General features: G+C 38.3%; 1 protein-coding gene across 5 annotated transcripts in view; it reads right to left on the reverse strand.

Annotated features, from left to right (window-relative positions):
* Window positions 1-23,462, reverse strand: part of STAT5B (signal transducer and activator of transcription 5B) — a 58,607-nt gene that overhangs the window by 21,119 nt on the left and 14,026 nt on the right. For 3 of the 5 annotated variants that reach the window (XM_087441187.1, XM_087441190.1, XM_087441189.1), the window contains exons 2-3: window positions 3,239-3,375; window positions 193-349 (exon numbers count right to left, since the gene is read on the reverse strand). In XM_087441187.1, coding sequence (XP_087297313.1) covers window positions 193-349; window positions 3,239-3,366 — 285 coding nt within the window. In that variant the 5' untranslated portion in view covers window positions 3,367-3,375. Of the gene's footprint in view, window positions 1-192; window positions 350-943; window positions 968-3,238; window positions 3,376-23,462 lie in introns of those variants that run through there. The other 2 variants (XM_014790657.2, XM_087441188.1) reach the window with 2 other exon arrangements.

Here is a 23,462-nt window from a genome sequence, read left to right on the forward strand (position 1 = left end):
TTCAAATAAAAAGTTAAAAAAAGGCAGCTGGCTACAACCACAAAACTAGACAATAAGAACTTTATACATGTAATATGTAACTCAACAATGCTGAGTTGAATAAGAGAATGACGACCTCTACAGAAAGTACTAAATGAAGGAAGAGCCCCTCCTAGGGAAGAGAATCCAGTGTGACCCAGAGCGCACACCCACCTGCAGCTGCGTGGCATAGTGCCCCAGCTTGATCTTCAGTAAAAACCCATCTTCCCCCACTTGGTGCTCCGCCTTCTTCTGCAGCTCCTGCACCAGGCCCTCCAGGAGCTGGGTGGCCTTAATGTTCTCCTGTGGATTATCAAGATCTATTGAGTCCCTAGGGGAAAAAAATTACATACATATGTATACATACATGCACGTGAGCCTGTACAAACGCAGTCTCAAAGCATCGTACCTTTTCTTTGGCTAAAGTGACTTCATAATGCTCACTACAAATTTTAGGAAAGAGTCCAATTCAAATTGACTAGATGCTTACATTAATCTATTCCTAATCCTACTGATTACCTTAGTGGACTGTATAGTATATTTTTTCTTTCTTTCTTCTTCCTTTTTTTTTAACAATGTACTGCCCTTTCTCCTTCCTCCTACTGACTTGTTCTGGCTCTTATGCTATCTGCTTCTAGGAACGAAGGGAAAAGGAAAGTGCTTTGTGTACTCCGAAGGAAATAAGGACTCCGATAATTTCCTTTTTATAGTTACCCTCTCAGGGGTGTAAGGGGGCACCAGGTCAAGAATGTTCTACGTGTTTTTTCCAGCCTTGACTAGTTCTATGTATTGCTAATTTCATACAGAGTATTTCTTAAGTAAAGACAGGTGAAGGAACATTTTTATTGCTATTTCTAAAGAGCCCTGGAAATGAGATATTAAGACAGAAGATGCCCACAAGTATTTACACAAGCCAGACATTTACATCACTAGTTGCAAATCTGGGACCTCTAGGCAACGCTAACTCTTCCAATGAACCAGAGAAACCGCTCTACGGACTTTGTATTAATTCAGAGCCATTTAGCTGGTCACAGGAGTTGGATGGTCTCCCTCTCGCTCGTTCTCCCTTCCATCCGTCCGTCCTTCCGTCCATTCTTCCTTCGGTCCGTCCTTCCGCCAATCCGGCCGTCCATCCTTCCGTCAGTCCCTCCGTCCGCCCTTCCCCTCTTCTGCCCGTCCAACCATTCTTACGTCCCTCCGTCCTTCCTTACGTCCTTACGTCCGTCTTCCTTCCGCCCATCCTTCCGCCCTTCTGTCTGCCCTTCTGCTCTTCCGCATGCCCTTCCTCCCTTCCGCCTGTCAGTCTGTCCGTTCTTCCATCCGTCTTTCCTTCCTTCCGCCCTCCCTTCCTTCTGCCCTCTCTCCCTCCCCTTCTCCCTTCTTTTCTCTTCCTTCCCCCACTCTCCACCCCCACCCCCTTTCTTTTTTTAAACAACTTAGGCAACAATTGCTATTGGGCAGCACTAAATTACTTAACTCGGCTCTCTGAAGAAACCAAACAGCTGTCAGATTGAAATAACATTCAATTACCGCTGACTGGGTCTGGAGCCAAACAAGAGATCTGGTGGAAGCTAAAAGCGCTGTCATCTCTAAACCTCAGTTAGCAACTAATTTCAAATGGAGGCACAAACAGGTGCACTGAAACATTGATAATGTACTTCATCAAATAATATGCTCAAATATGCACTTTGAGAAGGCCGAATTTTAAATATGTATATGTTACGTATTAAATAAAATATGTATTAAATAAAAGCCTGGAGAGAATGAAGGCAGCCGTGCACTTCTGTTTCAACTGGCAATAATGCTCCTCGTCTAAAGAACCCACTCTTGAGAAGATCCAGTCTCTGAGCAAAACTCATGGAAATCAAGTACTGGTTCTTGCACTCAAAAACTTAATTTTCTGCTAAAAAACAAAACAAAACAAGACTTTCTAGGCTCAAACATAAAGAACTGAAGATTTTTTAAATTAAAATCTTTATATTCTTAAGAAAACCAAAACTAAGTAAAATTCAGGTTTTCCTTAATATCAACCCAAGTCTTTTCACATTCATTCAGTAAGAAGACTATATGGGAAATCTACTAAATGAAATTTTAATCAACAGAAATATCCTACTAATGTTTTTCTGAACTCTCTGAATCATTAAAACAGAAAAGAAAATGAAAAAGAAATGGAAAAGAACTAAGCAATGTGCAGTTGACATGCTCATATTTAGCTCCTTTTTTCCTCACTTAATTACATGAGGCTGAGATTTTTTTAATTGCCTAGAAAATTGCCTTCCTTTGGTGCTCTCTAGTTTCTGAACAGAAACCTGCTACAAACACAAGACTGTAATTATTTCAAGGCAACATTACTGACAGGTACACAGCCCTCCTCAAACAGGAGCATAAAGTCTAGCTTCTCCCTGGCGCTGTCAAAAAGGAGCCCCCTGGCCATGATGGTGGAGGCCTGAAGTATCTGGTGAATAGGTCAGATCAGACTGTAACCATATGTAACATATGTAACCAACCAACACGCTCCCCGGCCCTGAGCAAAGCAGTGGACAGCCTGCTGCCTGTGTGCAATAATGTTGTCTATTAAAAAGCTTTGTTGTCAGTCTACTGCATTGTACTAATTCTAAAAGAATTTAAAAACAATTTTCCCCCACGTATATAAACAGTAATTTGGAAAATAAGAAAAATAAACATGCTTGTTATATCTGCCACCAAGATGTAATTATTGTTAATATTTTGGCATATTGTCTTTTAGTCTTTATGTGTATATAGAAATTACATGTAAATTAAAAAACACCAATGTCTCCAGTGTTAAATGTTAACAATACACTTTATTAAATTATATGCATATGCATACCTTATCCTGCCCCACAAAAGCAGGAGCCTTTGTAGACAAGGGCTTTAATTTTTTCATATGAACTTTACTACCTATAACACTGCTAGGTACCCTACAGGCACTCAAAACATATTTGTTAATTGCTTTTTATTAGCAGCATTACTCCAAAGCTTTCAGCCAGAATTTACTATTAAAGGCAACAAATCCCATTTTAAAAATCCCAAGAATTATTCCATCTCCCTAAAATCTAAGACAGGGTTAAATATCTTTACATGGGTCACATATATTTTTTAAATGTACAACTTTTAAAGTCTCCATCATATTATCTTTCTAATCAAACTTTAATATGCTTGTGCTTCACAAAATATGATAGAAAACGCTTTGTTCACTTACCAAGCTTGGCTTTCGATCCACTGGGATAAATAATGCCGCACCTCAATGGGGAAATGCTGACCATATAATGCTTGCATCTGATGGAGAGCTTCGCCTTGGAGCTGCTGGGCTTGTATCCACACAGCCATGTTTACAATCTGTTAAACAAACCATCAGTGGCTTTGGGTGGATTTTTTTTCCTTTCCCTTTCAAATCCACTAGAGTAAATATTCACAAAGATATAAAAGCTAGAGATAAATGCTTTTAAGCTCTTTTGGTAAACTAAAGATCAGTATTCTTGAACTGAATTTTAGCTTTAAAATGTTTTCAAAATGTAGACACTCAGTGTGGCCACGGAAAGGTATATAACTGGGTCTATGAAGGTCTGACTATAATATGTACCGAAGTCCCATAAGCAAAAGTGCAAAACCAGCATTAGGGAAAGAGGCGCCTATAGCTTTGACATCATGGACATATTCTTTACTCTTGTTCCAAACTTGAAGCAACAGTAAGCAGCATTTTGACAGTAATGAAAATTAGCAAAGGGATTTAAAAAAAATCACTTGTTTTAGATTTGGCATTTTGACTTTTAAGAAATGCAATAAACGGGCCGGCCTGGTGGCGTAGTGGTTAAGTGCGCACGCTCCACTCCGGCGGCCCGGGCTTCACAGGTTTGGATCCCGGGCGCGCACCGACTCACGGCCTGTCAAGCCATGCTGTGGTGGTGTCCCATATAAAGTAGAGAAAGATGGGCACAGATATTAGCCCAGGGCCAATCTTCCTCAGCAAAAAGAGGAAGATTGGCATTGGATGTTAGCTCAGGGCTAATCTTCTCACAAACAAACAAACAAACAAAAACAACAAAAAAAGAAATGCAATAAACATACTGCCATTTTGAAAAAGACCCAGTAACAGGAAAGTGAAAATATCTATGCATGGATTGAACCCTATGTGTTATTACTAGTTTCCTAAGCAGCAATGCTTTGCACATAGAGGGCACAGATTTATCTGGAAAAGCACCCCAAGGTTCACCTTCTGAGTTACTGCTAAGAAATTTATGAAGCAATGTTCTGTTAAATTACAGCATTAAAAAATCTTTCAGACATAAAAACAATACATTTCAGCTAAGAGTTAGAAACAAAAACCATTATATTCCTATAGTGGGTAGATTTTTAAAACAGGCTCTTGATTTCAGAAAAATGGTTTTATAAAACCACCGTGATGCCTTCTCAGACTCACCAGAGAATTTTTAATTCGTTTGGTAGAAACTCTCTAGGATTAACCAGATTGCAGCAGCAACATTATTTCATGTACCCAGAGGGGACTAAAACTGAATCTTGCTCTAACACTATGACCCATAATGTAGAATTTGGTAAAAGGCAGGGCTATCTTGAATCCTATCCAAAACGATGTGGCTACTGATTTGCACAGTTCTCCTAAGAACTATGTTACAGCTAGAGGCCAGTGAATTAGACCTTGATTTTGTTGAATACCAGAGACTACACATGTGTGTTAGGAAACAAAAATCCCTTCTCTGTTGGTTGTAGTTGTCTGATCGTGTAACACTGAGCTATTTATGGGACAAGTCAGTTAGCCAACAATGAAGCGTGGGGTGGGTGCCAGCTACCTATTTTAGACTTGTGCAATGCTATAGAACACTTGAGCGGTGTACAATTTTATTTAGGGCTTTGGGTGTTAAGGTTGGGATCACTGTAAGATCACCCAAGACATCCAATTTCAATGGCTGAGAGTTTACTAGGAGAAAGACTTGGATAAAAGAGCTCTCTCCAGAAGCAATTCCACATTATCATCAAAAATCTGGAAGACACTTAATTATATAATTTTTAATCAAACTAATCGTATACCAAGATTCTGGACAACTGGAACAGACGCCAAAGCATGTTGTTCAGATAAAAGGTACAGAGATGGATGGATGGATAAAGGTGCTTAGGCATTTGAGTATATGGAAGAATGATAAAGGAAGGAAGAAAGAATTCAGGTATTAATCTCTTTTAGTGGTAAAGAATTGAAGGAAGTAGGACCTCACCATGGCTCTCTTAATGAATATGTGAAATGATACCAGCAGATACAAAAATTATCTTGCATCTTGAATTCATTAACTGAATTGACCCAAGACACAAAAGAAGGAAAATTGTGAGAAACCATTTATCTCCTCAGAGACTCCTTCTCAATCCACCCAAATAAAACAGTATTCTGGTCACTCTCCATTCTCTTTGCTTTATTTTTCTTCACATCATTTATCACTTCCTGACATTTATCACGTATTTCTTTACTGACTTCCCATTGGGGTGAAATCACCATGAACACAATGGCTTTGTTTTGTCCACGGCTCTTTTTCTTGGGCCTAGAACAGTGCCTGGCACGCAAGCATTCAGCAAATTTTTTTAGTTGCATAAATAAATGTATGCGCACAATTTGTTTGAATCTATCAACTCTTTTTAAAGTTATTATGGAATAAGATATCACTATGAAATACCAAGGCAATAAAATGAAATAGATTTTATAATTTGGACAGTCTATATTAATAATGGTCTATTTGATCCTTAATAACATATGCTACAATTTGTAATTTTTCCTTTTAGTTTTTGTTAATTTGTTTCTGTCTATCCTCCCTGCTGAACTCTAAGAACAGTTAACAGAGAACATTTATTCCCTACTGTGTCCCTTGGGCCCAGTACAGCGGCTTGCCATGGTAAGTAGTCAATAAATATTTGCTGAGTGAATAAATATATACCAAATATTTGGTAAATATTTCACATGTCCTGCTGGTTGAGCATATTACAGGAGTTTATTATTGTTTTAAGAAAGAAATACTATGATGATATGCCACATATGTAGGGGTACTATATAAATGTCACACTATTTATTTTGTCTTAAGTTTTATATTAGTTCTAGTTTTTATCAAAGAGTGGAACGCTGAGCTCTGAGAACTTGTCAGAATACTTTTCACAGTTCTAAATAGGAACATGTCATAATAGTTATTTCCTAAAATGCCATTTGAAGAATAATAGCTGGTAAATATAAGGTGGTAACCACCTTATTTTGATAAATATAATATACTTTAATTTCACTACATAAAAATGCTTTGATAGAGCTGGAAAGTAGATTTTGCCTACTACTAGACAAAAACGTAAAATAGAAGTACACTAAATAGTACAGAATCATTTTTATTTTACTTTTTAACTAAGAGTTATATACATATGGAATATGAGATGACTTATCGAGATCATGTAGCGATTTAAAATATGCAGTTTAGGAAAAAAAACACTTTTTCCCCCCAATTGTGTCAATAAACCTAGAATCTACGCAGTGCTTTTCTTCATACATGTCAAAACTCTTCACGCTCACTATTAGGCTACGCCTACACCTGGTATAAGCTGATTCTCTGTCCTTTCTCACCAGTATTTATCCAGCCATCGAATGCTACTCCACATATGCAGTGACTGACTGCACCTCTGTCCTCAATATACGCCCTCTTCTGCTTATTTACAGGCAGCTCTGTCTTCAATGCGTGATGTTCTGACAAGGGAAGTGGTTTGTATCTTTGGTAAATCATCACAGGGGCTTCTCTAAAGACTGGGAAATGGATTCACAATCTTATTTTTAGCCAAAGATGAGAACTCTTTGAGCTTTGCTTAATTGCACTCTTACGTTCACAAGCATTCCAAATAACCTAAAACAGCCTTGGATGCAGAATATTACACTTTCTAAAAGCATAAGCTATCTACATCGACCTCATATATCTGGATATATCCTAGGAGGCCCAAATAAAGTGACCCTTAGGTACTTGTTTAAAAAGGTTTCAAAGTCTAACAGCTCAGAATGTTACAGGCTCATTGAAAACCATAAAAATGAATGTCCACTAACATAAATAAATGATATTAGTGGGTGGGATTTAGAGATAATTTTGTCTAAATAATAAATACCATTGTGGCCAAGGTCACGCCATAGCTAAACTGTGGGGGAAGAGAAGTATCGAGTATGTGACAACAGAAGGCTCCCAATGCATACGTGCCAACTGAGTGAATGAATTCCAGCTTGGGGAGAATGAGGAGTTAAAATGTGTGCAGGGATTTGGTTTGCTAGATTCATGTGTATAATTTAAAGCATTTTATAATTTCTATTCTCCACCCCAGCACAACCACCGCTCCATCCCATCCCAGGGCTAAAGTCTCTAGATGTGGGTCAAGTTCTGGAGATAATGGGGAACTCACCTAAACTGAGTTCTACAAAATGTTTAACCTCTTAAGCCCCTCTGTGCCTCAGTTCCTTATGTGTAAAATGGGAATACTACTACTTGCATCCCTCAGGGGGTTGTTGTAAGCATGAATTAATATGTGTAAATGCTTAAAACAGTGCTTGGCTCCTGGTAAGCGCTCAATATTATTCTTTCACAATCTTAAACATACAAAGGTGGCTTCCTTCTCCCCATCTCCAATTTTAACTCACTTCAATAAACTACCTTTCCAAAGTCAATCCTCCACAGAGCCCTTGCTATCCTTCTCCTTGACCAAGATCCTGCGGTATAAACTTTACCTTCCTTTTAAAAGACAGTATTCCCATTTCTTAATCAATTTCACTGGCACAAGGACTTCTATAGATGAGAACTGATGGTGGGTGGTGGAAAGGCACTGGGAGGACTGTGTTCTCGCCTCTGAATGAGAGAAGGAAGAATTCTGAAGGGTGGTGTAACAAGAGCAAGACTGTATAAGTATGCTAAACTCCAAAAAAAAGAAAAAGAACATCCATTCAGATGCATTCTTCTGACAGAGAAAACTAAGCCAGCAGGGAACTGTGCCTTTTCCTATTCCTTCCAAGGACATATCTGACTCCTACTAATGCAAGCATGAATTATTAGCAACAAATATTTTGATTCGTCGAATAAATAAAAATATCAGAAATAAGATTGAAAAATGAATTCCAATAACATTTATTAGTATTATTATCCACCACCCAAATTTACCGTTTGCTATCATTGACTGAACACTTACTATATTATTTATAACAATAAGTGCTTTTATGAATCTGCTCATTTAATTCTCACAAAAACCCTGGGAGGTAGGCACTATTATTATCCCCACTTTATAGATGGGGAAATTGAGGCTCAGTAAATTGAACAGGATTGTAAAATTGTTTAACAACTTTGGAAAACAATCTGACAGTTCTTCAAAAGGTTAAATATGGACTTACCGTGACCCAGCAGTTCCATTCCTAGGTATATACCTAAGAGAACTGAAAACATGTCCACAAAAACTTGTACACAAATGTTTATAGCAACATTATTCATAATAGCCAAGAACTGGAAACAACCCAAATGTCCATCAACAGATAAATGGATAATATGGCTATGAATGGAAAAATAAAATGGAATATTATTCAGACACAAAAAGGAATGAAGTATTGATACATGCCATAACATGGACAAACCTTGACAACCATTATGCTAAGTGAAAGAAGCCAGACACAAAGGCCACATATGGTAAATTCCATTTCATGAAATGTCCAAAATACGCAAACCCATAAAAACAAAGTAGATTGGTGGTTGCCAAAGGCTGGAGTAATGGGGAGTGGCTTTTAATAGGGATGGGTTTTTTGCGGGGTGAAGTATTTGCCCCAGGTCCCACACTACTGAGGGGTACTGTTTGGGCTGGATCCGGGCAGTCTGGTCCTAGAGCATGTACTTCTACCACTGCACCATGCTGCCTTTGTCCTGAGGACCTGTGGTGGTTTGTCATATTATTTTTTGTACTTTTCTGTATGTTTGTTATATTTCATAGTTGAAAGAAAGAAAAAGAATAAGAAATTAGAATAAGAAACCTAATATTGTAAGGCTCTGATTTGGGCAAAGGCTTGGGCTAGTTGGCAAATGAAACAGAAGGTGTATAAACATTGCTTCTGATCTGAAAAGTATAAGGCAAGGAACCAGGATTCAAAACCGTTAACCATAAAAGCACCATTTAATGACTAAAGGACCTTGGATAGAATATACAGAGCAAGTTCTCTGGTTGTCTTTACTGCTTTACTGTCAATACCCACATCATTACATAAATTCAGTCATGGTGGTTACCTAGTAGTAGGAACTTGGAAGGACAGAAAAATATTCAATAGTAGTAATAAAAGATTAAGACTTTGTTCATATTAAAATTGGCCTAACATCAAGTAAGAAGGTTAGAGTAAAACTATCCCATCTAGAAGTAGGTCAATACCAGAGCCATCTGCTCTTTAAAAATAAATTTCTAAACACTATTTTATAAGCAATCAGGAAGGCAATTCTCTAACAAAATCAGATTATTAAACAGATGGGAAGGGAACAGAAAGAATAAAAGTATTTGGCTTACAATGAAACAAACAAGGAAAAATTTGCCCAGGCAACACAGAGATGATAATATTCTGGGAAGACAATCAGTCATAAATCTTTACGTCATAGCCAAATCATTACATATTATTTTGGGAAGAAGAGAGAGAGAGGGAGAGAGGAGGGAGGAGGGAGGAAGGGAAGGTAGAGAGAGGGGGGGAGCGAGGGAAGGAGAGGGGAGGGAGGGAAAGTAGAGAGAGCAGGAGAGAGGCAAGGAGTGGGAAGGAGGGAAGGTGGAGGGGGAGGGAGGGAGGGAAAAGGAGGGGAGCTATTTGCTAAACATCAAGATCAAGTCTTAATCAGCGGGTTATCACATATTTAAAACTCTCACCTAAACATAAGATATCTTGGCCCAAAACACACAATCTCAAAAATAAAGAGAGTAGACTCAGACAACAAACCCCCCAGCAGCTAAAGCCTTAGCTGATACTGTTGGGGAACAGGATATTCACACAGTCTCAAAGTATGACCTCACATACTACTTATTATTCACAAAAGGGAAAAGGTACGTTTTCAGTGCAAAAAGCTGGGGGACAACACCTTAACCAAGTTAATTAAACATCCTCCACCATGGGACAAACTGACACTCTATGCCTCCAGATGTGATGCACTGAAAATACACAAACTAAATGTTTTACCTCCACTCACGAAGAAAGAATCAGACAAATCCAAACTGTGAGACTCTTATGAAAGACAGAAAAATGTGGAACTGTTCTAGATTAAAGGAGACTAAAGAGACATGATAACTAGAGCATAATTTAAAAAAAAAAAAAAAAAGCACAGCTCTAAAAGACATTACTGGGACAATTAAAAATTAAAATTTTAAATTTAAATTAAATGTGGCCTATATATTGGATATTACTGTAGCAATGTTAAATTTCTTGAGAGTGATAGTGGTATTGAGGTTATATAGGAGAAAGCCCTTGTTCTTGGTAGATACATACTCAAGTATTTAAGGGTAAAAGGTCATGATGTCTGCAACTCACTTTCAAAGGAGGGAGAGGGAGGTGGTGGTGAGGAGAGTGTTAAAGCCAATGTAACAACTGTTAACAATTGGTCAATCTGGGCAGTGTATGTATATGAGCATTTGCTGTTCTATTCTTTCAACTTTTCAGTAATTTAAAATTTTTTCAAAATCTAAATTAACAGTAAAAATTCCAAAAAAGAAAAAAAAGCAACGAGAGTCGAGGTTTGACTCTCACCTTGAAATTGTCCCTGGCAGTACATAAAAATATGGCCTTGTCAGACTTCGCACTGCAACTGGTAGGATGCTGTCACACAAATCAGGTTCTCATGCCACAATGGCCCGCAGCTTGAATGCGTGTGCGTTATCATTATCTCTGTGTCGACATCCATTAAGCAACTTGAACAACCCATTTGGGAAGAAGCTACATCAATATCATTTTCCAGATAACTAAAAACATTTGCTGTAGCCCACAAATAATGACCATCTGCATTATGGAGAAGTAAGAAATGATTTGAGGCTGCCATGTAGCCCTATGCTAGCCTCAGAATTTCTAATGAAGGTTTATATCTATACTCATTTTATACTGTTAATCAAGACCAACTCGTCTTAGAATGTGCCTCTTGCACAGTTTGAATCCTTTGGTTTAGGACATAAAAGTTCCTCAGCCACTACAATATACTGAGTTTCTGCACCATTTAGATGAAAGATAATTCCTTCCCTCTTTTTCTGAAGTTTAAAAAAAGAGATATTGGGCCCACCCCGTGGTTTAGCGGTTAAGTGAGTGCGCTCCGCTGCTGGCGGCCCGGGTTCCAATCCCGGGCGTGCACCGACGCACGGCTTCTCTGGCCATGCTGAGGCCGCGTCCCACATACAGCAACTAGAAGGATGTACAGCTATGACATACAACTGTCTACTGGGGCTTTGGGGGAAAATAAATAAATAAATAAATAAAATTATAAAAAAAAGAGAGATTTATTAATAAATCAACACATGTTTCCAATATTTTCCTCATTAAAGTTCACAGCCTCCCTCTTACCATTGAGAGTTACAGTATTAAGATTCCACTTAGCAAAATTTGCTTTGAAGAGCACCTTGCGCTAGGTCAACTCCCAGGGACAACCTAGTTAAATACTGTACTACACAATAGTGAGAAACTGGAAATAACCTAAATGTCCAAAATAGGAGAATGGTTAAACTATAACATATTAATCTGATGGAATATTGTGCAACAATTTACATGAAATATAAAGGTTATGTTGAAATATAAGGCCATGTAGACACATTTTTTTAAAGTATAAATAAAAGAATGTTAAATGAAAAGTGTACTTAATACATATGCTAGAGAATAAATATCAGAGAAAGGTCAAAGAGAACTATAAACGGTTGTTACATTTAGGTGAAGGAGTTCTGGTACAATTTTTTGTAAAGTTTTATTTTGCTGGGAAAGATTCACCCCGGAGCTAACATCTGTTTCCAATCTTCCTCTTGCTTTTTTGCTGCCTCTCCAAAGCCCCAGGACACAGTTGTATAGTCTACTTGTAAGTCCTTCTAGCTCTTCTATGTGAGCCGTCACCACTGCATGGCTACTGACAGATGAGTGGTGTGGTTCCATGCCTGGGAACCGAACCCAGGCTGCTAAATCAGGGCATACCAAACTTCAACCACTAAGCCATCAGGGCAGGCTCTGAAGTTTTTTATTAAATTTTGTTTAAAATATAAAACTTGAAATATAAATTTAATCATCATGGGCACTTTGTACTACTCCCCATCCCACAGGAAGCAAGCATAAAGGGATATGTAAAAGACATAGGAAGAAATATTTCCCAACGTGACAGTACCAGGTTATGGCACTTTCTTACAAATTAGGCAGTCTTGATTTAAGTAGGACATGAAATAGTCACAATTCAGAGTTATAAAAAAAGTTGTTTTTTTTTTTTTAAGATTTTATTTATTTATTTATTTTCCCCCCAAAGCCCCAGTAGATAGTTGTATGTCATAGCTGCACATCCTTCTAGCTGCTGTATGTGGGATGCGGCCTCAGCATGGCTGGAGAAGCGGTGCGTCGGTGCGCGCCCGGGATCCAAACCCGGGCCACCAGCAGCGGAGCGTGCGCACTTAACCACTAAGCCACGGGGCTGGCCCAAAAAAAGTTTTTAAAGAAATGCAATTCTATCCCTTTCAAATATATAGCAGCTTAATGTGTTTTCAAGTAGCAGTTCAGGACTATTAATAGTTAAGATTAATTTGTATGTTAACATCTATTTATAGATGTTCACATTATTCTTTTGTTTTAAGTAGTATAAAAATAAATGGCACAAAAATATATTTTGAAGTCTTTTTCTGAAGTCCAGAAGAAACAAAAAAGTGTGTATGTGGACAGTAGGTGAAAAAAGATTAACAAAATTTTGGTAATTTTTGAACTTGAGTGATGAATCTATGGAAATTCATTATATACTATTCTCTCATTTTGTGTGTCTGAAAATGCTCATACCAACAAGTTCAGAATACCAAAAGAAAAAAGGTAAACTAGAACTTAGACCAGGTTGAAGGTTAGTGATCTTAGAAGTAGTGAAGTTTTAATTTAGGAGGTTTTATTGTGATTTCTGAGGGTAACATGGAAAATAGAAAAGAAAAAAAAAGAATATTTGGGAAAGTCACATTTCAAGATAAGAAATAGTACATACTTAGGCTCATGTTTGCCTCTTTTTTCATCTTTAGGGCTAAGCAACTGTCCCTGCAAACTTGTACCAATTGTAAATAGTCTGAAATACAAAGAAAACCACTTACAACAGTGCAAGAATTTCTTTCCAAAAACTATACTTCCCTTACTCCTAATGACACACCTGAACACAACTGGCCTAGGTTAAGGCCCTCAACAGTTCAAGGGTAACAACTCAAGGCCTCTAGAAGGCTACAGTTACAAGATCAGATCCCAGAAAGCCTTGGCCATTGGTTCCTAACTTTGCTCCTATTCAAAGGCCAACAAAACGGGGGGAAAAAATCTTCCCATTTTGTTGATAACTTATTTTGTGCCAAGAACCTACACCTAAAGCCAAAGCAAGGTTTGTACTCCCTCTTGGATTCTCTACTATCTCAGGAAAGTTGAGCAGATAGAGCAGTTTCCAAGAACAGAAAAGAAGACAGCAGGGCAATATCGCTAAGGATTACTCTCTCTACCTTTTATGTACATCAACACTAATGCTCACCCAATGATCGTTACTGTCAACGGTAAATCTAGGAAAGAGACCAATACATTGGAACAGCACACTTACTCACTGAACCTAAACTAAATAAAGAAGAATATGGTATTTTGCCCTGTCTTTTCAGGTAGCTGAGTTCTCTGCATTTACCAATAATCATAATCTACTTCATTTTTGTTTACAGTTACTTGAATATAAATCCTTTCAGAAAACAAAACAAATATGAACTTAAATATGTTTTGGTTAAAACAATGGAAGACTAAAATCTTCTCTTTTGAGAGAGAAATGCCTCATCAGCTAGTGCCTTTGTTTGCTCACTGGATGGTATTCCATCTGTGAAGCCCCACTGCAGCTTTCTGAAGATAACGCCAATGTGGGGGTATAATAACCCACTGTGTTTAAGTAAAACAAGTCTCGCAGAAAAGGTGGGTACAACAACGGGCAGCAGGTGTGTTAAGAAGCTAATTCTAATTCTGAGAGGAAATGATATTTAAATAAGAGCTCGTGTCTTAGAAAATCAAAATGTTTGGCCTCTCAGGAAAAAAAGGTTATCCAGTGTAAGAAGTAATACCGATATCAGGATGTTCAACACTAAGATAAATTAAAATTGTGCACAAAGTAATTGTCCACGTTTACCACAGTACTAACACTGGGACTTTGCAATAAAATACAATTACTTTTGTTAAAACAAACTACTTTTTCTGGAAGCAGATTCTCTCTCACTATGTATCTACTGGGATAGCTACACACAACTTAGCACCATGAACCTGACTGCACGTTCCTACAACACACAACAGATGCACTGAAAGACTCGCACCTCTTAACTAACAGCTTATGCCCCAAAACATCAGCCAGGATAACGGCAGAACCCGTCTGTGTATATGTTCTTTCACAGGCTGCACTGTTACAGGAAGAAGCAAAGAGCAGCGATTTCCTTCCAAAAGGTCAGCTGCCTCAGACAGACCAAACAGAAAGCAGTTAATTCTTGCCAACTTCCCCTCCTGCTTCTGCAGCTAGTACGCAATAGCATTTGGTTTCCAGTAAAGCTCCAAAGAAAAACAAAGCAAATGTGAGACCCAGAGTCTATGCTACGTAAAGTTTCTCACTTGACTAAATGAGAGCACATGGAGCTACACTTTTTTAACAGCAGCAGAACTGTTAAGAACTACCAGATTCAATGTGGACTTAAATATGAGGAAAAGGACAGGACTGGAACCATCCTAGACTTTATACTAATGCTCCAGAAGTCTCTACCTAAAAATAAAATGGTATTTGGGCTATAATGGATGTGACAACATATCAGGCCCTAGTTGACTGATATAAAAATAAATCTTAAGCTTTCCTCTTCTCAAACTAAAGTCAAATCAGTAGTCCAACTTGCTAAGGCACTGGCTGGATTCAATGGTGACAATCAGTAGAAGCACGTATACAAGTTTCTTAGATTAGACATAGAGAAAAGACTGTACAACTAATAAGAAAAAGGGGGAAAGGACAAAAATATGATTTTAAACCTTCTTTAGGTAGTAACTCCAAATAGTTATGGAATGCTATTGAAGACTGCCCACCCCCAAAGAAACAACACAGCATTCTCGCATAGCTATCTTTAAGAGAGCATCTTATATTCAAACTTCCTAGAGGTGACAGAATTAGATCCCTCTGAGTATAAAAGTGAAGGAGAAGAAAGGAAAAATGAAGACTTTTGAAATTTTCTCAGCCAGATCAGTTCCTGGCTTAGCTATCTATACACAACTTACAAGAAAATGTGATGGGTCCTTCGGAAGGGCTCCTACGGCATGTCATGGGGCTGTGTGGTTTCTAACTCGTTAGTTTCAGGTTGTGGTGGCAACAGAGACACGAGGCTTTTTGTGAGACAAGCTCTTGTTCTAAAGATTCTAGGCTTTGATGATGGAGAGTACGTAACCCACTCTGAGACTACCTCCTTTGAAATGAAGACAGTTTGAGGTTCAAGGAAAAACTTAATAGTTTGTTATATATGCTAAATTAACTACTGCTACCCACACTAGAAACTGTTTCATGTTGGAAACAAAATAAACGATTACATTTCCAAGACTTTCCTATACTTAATCACCAAACCTTAAATAAAAGCAAAGGAATCAGCACGGGATAGGAGAACAAGAGAGTACTAGAAGTTGTAGTAATAGCAACAACATTGAAGGAGCTCTTATTACGTCACGCCACTGTTGTATGCACTTTATAAGCACCCTCATTTAATCTCATGACAAACCTATGAGGCAGTACAATTACTATCCCCATCCTATAGAGGAGAAAACAAGCTTAAGAGTTAGGAAATTTGCCCAAGGTCCCGCAGAAAGTAAGCAAAAGAGCTGGGATTAGCACCAGGCTGTTGCCTGCAGGCTCATGTCCCCGACCCCAGTGCTTTACTTATTAAAAACCCTCACCTGGGCTGGCCCCGTGGCTTAGCGGTTAAGTGCAGCGCTCCGCTACAGGCGGCCCAGGTTCATATCCCGGGCGCGCACCGACGCACCGCTTCTCTGGCCATGCTGAGGCCGAGTCCCACATACAGCAACTAGAAGGATGTGCAACTATGACATGCAACTATCTACTGGGGCTTTGGGGGAAAAAAGGACGAGGATTGGCAATAGATGTTAGCTCACAGCCGGTATTCCTCAGCAAAAAGAGGAGGATTAGCACGGACCTTAGCTCAGGGCTGATCTTCCTCACACACACACAAAAAAACCCTCACCTAACCAAATGAGTTTTTCCCGACAATGATACTTTTGGTTTAAGGCTGCTTTATGATAAAAGCTACAAAGTGAATTAATACAAAGTGCAACTCACAAATATATACAAAAAATTATTTGACAATCCAAAAATGCTTTAGATGGGACTCCCTACCCTAAACGTCAGAGAACATCAAGACGACGAACCTTCAAACACAACAAAGGAAGCCATTTTAGGGGTTTGGTGGCTCAGCTTCATTCCCCTAAATCAATCAGAAATCAGCTAGAAGCTTCAGATTGTCAAAGGGAGTGGGAGGAGAATAACGAGAACTGTTCTGGGGGTGGGTAACTTTCCAATGAGGCCAAAACCTAGATCCTGACCACTTGTGGTCAGAATCAACACTGTGACATTTCCTATAAGAAGCAGAGTGGTTACATTTGCTATATTTGTTCCCAAATTCCCTGTCGGGTTTCCATTAGACACATTAATATCCATCACCAATATTTACCAGAGATCATCCTAAACTCAGGTTTTCTGCAGGCAGAAAACATTTCTCATTAAAGGGACATCATCACTAATACAAATGAGAAAACAATTTGTGAAATATTCTAGCGGGTAAGATAGGATAGTCAAGGATACTGAAGTCAGTTGTCATTGGATAACTGTTCACATTCTATCAATAATTAAACATCAACTTACCTAACGCTGATGTGCATATGATTACAGACAAGGTGTAAATGATAATTTCCTGTGATAAATGATAAACACTAATATGACAAATGTAGAAATAACTAAGTTACTGTGCACAGTGTACATTAAATATTAATTGAATGTTAGGAGATCATCTGGGTTCACCAAGCCACATCACTAGGAGGTAGTGGAAGACAACTTCTGAATTTAACAGTGCTGTGCGACACGTCAAGGGAAAATCTGGGACGAGGACACCTGGCGAGTCCACACTCCTATGAAAGGTGTCTCATACAATCTTTTAACACCTTTAGCGAAAGAAAGAATCAACACAATACTTGTATCCTATGCCTTTCATCATTTTGATCATCTCATTTTTAAACGATGGAATGTTTTACCTCTGCAGAATTAGAATTTACCCTACACTATGGGCATAAGAACCAAAGCAATTTTGAGTTACCTGTTGTTCAACTACTAGACTGTAAGTTATCCCAGGGCAGGAATCATGTCTCATTTCTTTTGATTTCCTCAACACAGTACTTGGTACATGGTAGATATTCAATAATTGTATGTTAAAATAAACACAATTGTGGTAGACCTCCTCTGTGTTACCAAAAGAACCTAAATTGGGGGAAATGGATGGTAGGTCAGTTATTTCCTTCAAGATGTTATTTTTAACACTGTGGAAGTCATTAACTTGAATCCTTATTACAGGAATAATGGAACTGAATCATACTTGATAGAAACTGTGACGGAGGTTTTGACTCATCCTGGTGCTAATCAAGGTAAATATAATCACAGTGGTATGGTTCCATAAACAGCGAGACAAGTCTGTAAAATAGAACACCTTGTTGCAGCATTTCAAAGAGGAGGATTACATGAAATATGATGATGCTAACATGAGCTGAAATTCCAAAGAAAGCTGCTTCTTTATGCAAACTAAACCGTTTCTTTCCTTTAATTATGTTTCAAGAAAGAAGCTGAGTATAAATGGAAAGCACAATGTTTATCAACAATTCACTCCTTCGGTTACCATGTATACTACCAAATACAATCCAGAAAGATTTATTATTGTGCCAAAACAAGATGATGAGGTTCTACGTCCAGAATGTAGATTAACGTTAGAAGGATGACTCAGGACTAATGGCATCGGTCTGATAGACACTGAACCTACTGTTTATCTCCCGAGAGTTCTTTAACTGCAGGACTGACCGAATGCCAACTCAGGAAGATATTTCGGTAAACACAGCCACCTTTGACTACAGACTATTTTTTATGCAAGATGTATTTCCATGTGGCAAAGCAAATTTAGCAAATGAAAATACAGTCTTGAATTGCTATGGATGTCACCTACCCTGCCAAAAATGACAAGCTGCTTGCTCAAAAGCTGTCACTAATTAGCAGCTGCTGCTGTAAAGAAAACCAAAGTAAGTGCCAATAAAAGCATGTTGAACTGAAAGAGGGCCCTATGACAAGGAATGGGAAATGCAAGAATCTATTTGTGACTAGTATACTTCATAAATACTGGCAATCTAAATTCAGTAGAAGTAGGGGCAGGGCAATAATGGCAATATATGTCCATTTGTAGTTAAACAGGAAGGACTGGAAGATTCTCCTAATACCCTGAAAGTCACAGAAATCCCAGGACACTGAAGTTACTGAATTCCATCACAACCATTTCCACCTTTTCAATAGGAGCCAATCTTAGTTTTGGATAATTTTTCATTGTCAATACTTCTGTCTCTAGCGTACTAACACCTACATTTGTAGACATCATAAAAACGGAATTTTATTTTATTTTATTTTTTTGTGAGGAAGATCAGCCCTGAGCTAACATCCATGCCAATCCTCCTCTTTTTGCTGAGAAGGATTGGCCCTGGGCTAACATCCGTGCCCATCTTCCTCCACTTTATATGGGACGCCGCCACAGCATGGCCTGACAAGCAGTGCATTGGTGCGTGCCCGGGATCCGAACCCAGGCCGCCAGCGGCGGAGCGCGCGCACTTACCAGCTACGCCACGGCCAGCCCCAAAACTGAATTTTAAAAATACCTTTCCTATGCTAATGGCCTCAGCCCAGACTCTTATGGTTTTGAATCAAATTGTTGACCCTCCATTTTACAGGTTGAGAAAATGGAGTCAAGGAAAGCAGAAGTGATCAGCCCAGTGAAAACGAGCAGGGAACACAGTGGTAGAAAATCTCTTTACTAGCCCTATGGTCAATGTTGAGTTTAAGAGACTTTAAAATAGTCCATAAATTAAGATCCTGCTTTAAGTCTAAATTACACAGGTTACTTTTCAACTCATTCCCAAGGCTTTCCCTCTCTCTTTCTCTGTTTCTTTACCTATCAGGTCTCCCAGTATATTTCTCTTTTTTCTCAACAAGTTAGCATCTGTCCTTTAAAAAAAAATTAAGAATATTTCCTCCTTAGTTTTAGTTTTCTTACTCTCTTTTTCCCTCTCGCTCCAAGTAGACTCATAGAGAGCCATGACTATTTTATTTATATTTGGACCATAGGGTCAAGCTGTTTCAGTAGCAACTACTCAGAAAAATGAGAATGAAAAAGAAAGGAAAAAGGAAGGAAGGAAAGAAGGGAGGAGGGGATGGAAGGATAGACTGGAAGGGAAGGAAACGGAAGGGAGAGAGGGAGGAAGATGTAATGAGAACAGAAAAATAGGGAAAAGAAACAAGTAGGAGCATATAATTTCTTAATAGAGCTGCAATCAAAACCCCTTTTGTAGCTGCTGTCCCTTATGTAGAGTTTGTCCTATGTCTGTATAAACAGTTACAATGATGTACCAGTAATTTTCCAGTTCGTAATCAGGCCATAAGAAAGAGAACAGTTTGCTTTATGAAACATGGGGAAAGGCTAATCTCTGATATTACTGTTGGTGCAGGTTTATCAGCAAGACTTGGAGGAGACAAGCCTACAGACATACAGATTAGGAATCACACTGTCAAAGCTTTAATAACCCCCTAGTGGTATGCAAGAAGCTGATGAATTAACTTGTCTTTGGATACTTATTGTGTATGCACCATTGGCTAGGTCTAGGTACAAAACAAAAACTAGAAATCCAGGGGAAAGAAAAATTGTCAAGACTCTAAGCAAAAGCGCCATATCAAAAAAAGGAATAAGCCAGACATAAAGGGATAAATATTACATGATTCCACTTATATCAGGGACCTAGAGTAGTTAAATTTATATGGAGAGAAATTAGAATAGCGCTTGTCAGGGGCTGGGGTGGGAGGGATGAGGAGTTATTGTTTAATGGGTAGAGTTTCAGCTTGGGATGATGAAAATTTCTGGAGATGGATGGTGGTGATGGTTGCACAACAATGTGAATGTACTTAATGCCACCGAATCATATATTTAAAAACGGTTAAAATGGTAAGATATATATATATTAAACATATATATTTTTGGTATATGGTAAAATACATATATACTAAACATATTTTTTTGGTATATGGTCAAATATATATAATATATATTATAAATTATACATACATAAATTTTTTAAATGGGCAACAAAGCCAGTTTTTGCCTATAGAAGTCACATTTTTCCTCTTTAGCTCTGAAATCCAAAGGAAACAAGAGAATTGGCTTTCCCTTCTCCTTTCTTTTTTCCACAGTAAAAGGCATACTTTCAGCCCTTCTGAGGGTTGAAGCAGTCTCTGGATACACCCTCTATATTGAAATTTAAGGGGAATAAATGGAATTAAGGTATCTTCAACACCACCCAATGCTTATTGTCAGAGATGAGCATCTGCCAACCATAAACAAATGGAAGTGGATGAACCCTCTTACAGGAACAGTAGGCGTTTATTTAACAAATTCTTACTGAGCACCTGTTACATGCCAGGTTCCATTCTAGGAATGAAGATAATAGCAGTGAACAACACAGACATGCCTTTTATGGAACTTAGATTCTAGGATCTAACAAATACTTTAAATAAATACAGCCTATGCTATATTTTCTAATTTTTGCTTTTAACATTCTTATTTTCATTTCTGTTGGGGAAAAAGAATACCACCTGACTATTACAGAATCTTAGAGGTAAACAACAAAGTCTGTGCATTCAAACCAATATTTGGAAAAAAGTTTTCAAAGCACTGCAACAAAATCAGACTAATGAAGGTGATGACTGGCTTTTGTGAAAGGCTTGGCAATGGGAAAGCAATTTCCGATGAAACCAGGACATCTGCTCATCCCTGCTGAAAGTTGATCATCTTTATGGAGCTATGGTATGTGCAAAACAAATCGGCTCAAATCAAGGATTCCACAGTCAAGATCATTTCAGTGTGGTATTAGTCCAGTTTTTTTCCAGAATACAGTTTTATTTAGAGGATAACTTTCATGCTTGCCACAATCAAATCAAATTATTTATCTTTCAAAGATGATCTGCAGATTCAATCTCCGCAAGGTTCTAAAAATATAGAGCACGGAGTTAAAAATTCACAATGGAACTCAAGTTTCTACGTACCAAGGCAGAGCCACACAACGGTGTAGGTGGCTAGCAAACATTTAGTTTCTTCTTTTTCCCACGGCATAAAATATAGGTCAAATTCTAAAACAACAAATACCATCACAGTGAAAACCTAAGTATAACAAAAATGTTTTGAAATACTTGAGGGGCCGGCCCGGTGGCGCAAGCAGTTAAGTGTGGGCACTCCACTGCGGTGGCCCAGGGTTCGCCAGTTCGGATCCCAGGCGCGCACCGACGCACCGCCTGTCAAGCCATGCTGTGGCGGCGTCCCATATAAAGTAGAGGAAGATGGGCATGGACGTTAGCTCACTGCCAATCTTCCTCAGGAAAAAAGAGGAGGATTGGCATCAGATGTTGGCTCAGGGCTGATCTTCCTCACAAAAAAAAAAAGGAAAAAAAAAGAAATACTTGAAAATGCCCCTCCTGTTTCTCAATGCAACACAACAATCTTTTGAGGAATAAACATAACGAATTTTAAAACAAAAAAATAAGACTCCTTGGAGCATAACAACTTTGTATATACTCTTAAAGTTTCATCCTTAAGAAAATATTTTAAATATTCTAAGATAGGTTGTCTTATTATATTTGGAAGAAAGAGATTTTTCCTTTATGGAAATAATCCTTAATTTTATTGGGGAATAATTTACATTTGATAAACTGTATCAGTATGTTTTAAGTGTTATGATTAACCTACTTTGGGCACCACACTAAAATGAAGGGGTTCCTCAAACCCACCTAGTAGTAAAAGCTACCATGTGCTAAATTTAACATTAAAAAGCCACTAATTTGGCTTAGGTGTCAGCCAATATTCAAAGCAACATAGAAGTTCTATCTATTTCTTCACAGGTTCCTACTAGAATCAGAGGTCTAAAAAGATCATTAAGATAAACTAAGTAGGAAGGAGGCCTGAAGAACAGAGGGAAGTGGGGCTTAGATATTACATGGGTTCCAGAATCTCTCTACCAAGTTGGCCTTCTGAAGCTTTGTTCAGTCTTCCACGCATAGTTGGAGTTACCATCATCTAAGGAGAACTAAAAGTTACTCCCCTCCTTTAGGTATCTCCTAAGACTAAACTAACATTAGAGGAAAAAAATCTTTCTTGAAAGGAAAAATTTCATCTGTAACTAGAAGATCTCAAATTTCAAGCATCAACTTTATGTACACTATGAAAATGAATAGTAGCTAAAACCAAAGGATGAATAGGATTCTTTTCTAGGCAAACTCAGTTTCAAAAACAAAACACACACATGCACCCTGAAACAAAACAAACTAACAAATAACTCTGCCTAAAAGTGATTTGACAGTCGAGTTACACCTAAAACGGAATGGGTTGTTTTAGTTCCAGAGTCATAAGCAAGGTCATACAGGTGACAAGAGACAATTCCGGCGGATGCATCAAAGTTCAACACTCAAGCTCCTGCACCCTTCTGTAATAAAAACAACAGGCAACCCCCAACCTCATCCCTGGTCACCTTACAAACGAAATCATATTCCAAAAATCCATTTGCACATTTGTTTGTTTGGAACATGGAACATTTTCCCATTGTTATACAGTTATAAAGAGATGAAAAATTCCTAGATGAGCTCAAAAACCTCAGTTGATATACAATCCTACAAAACCTAATTACCCTTTATAACTTTGTTTCTGAAGGGAATGATGATAGAATTTCTAGTCAAGGGTACCATTAGTAACAAAATAATCCCTCCACCCCTGTCTGTTCCCATTGCAGCTCCAATAGATCACAGACTGCTTTTCTATTCCCAAGAAAACAGAAGGGCCTCCAAGGATGTGGATAATGTTTCAGCCATGCCTCGGTGCAGCAG

Source organism: Ceratotherium simum, chromosome 16, assembly GCF_057802395.1.
Source record: "Ceratotherium simum simum isolate JZ-2026a chromosome 16, ASM5780239v1, whole genome shotgun sequence".
NCBI classification, from domain to species: domain Eukaryota; kingdom Metazoa; phylum Chordata; class Mammalia; order Perissodactyla; family Rhinocerotidae; genus Ceratotherium; species Ceratotherium simum.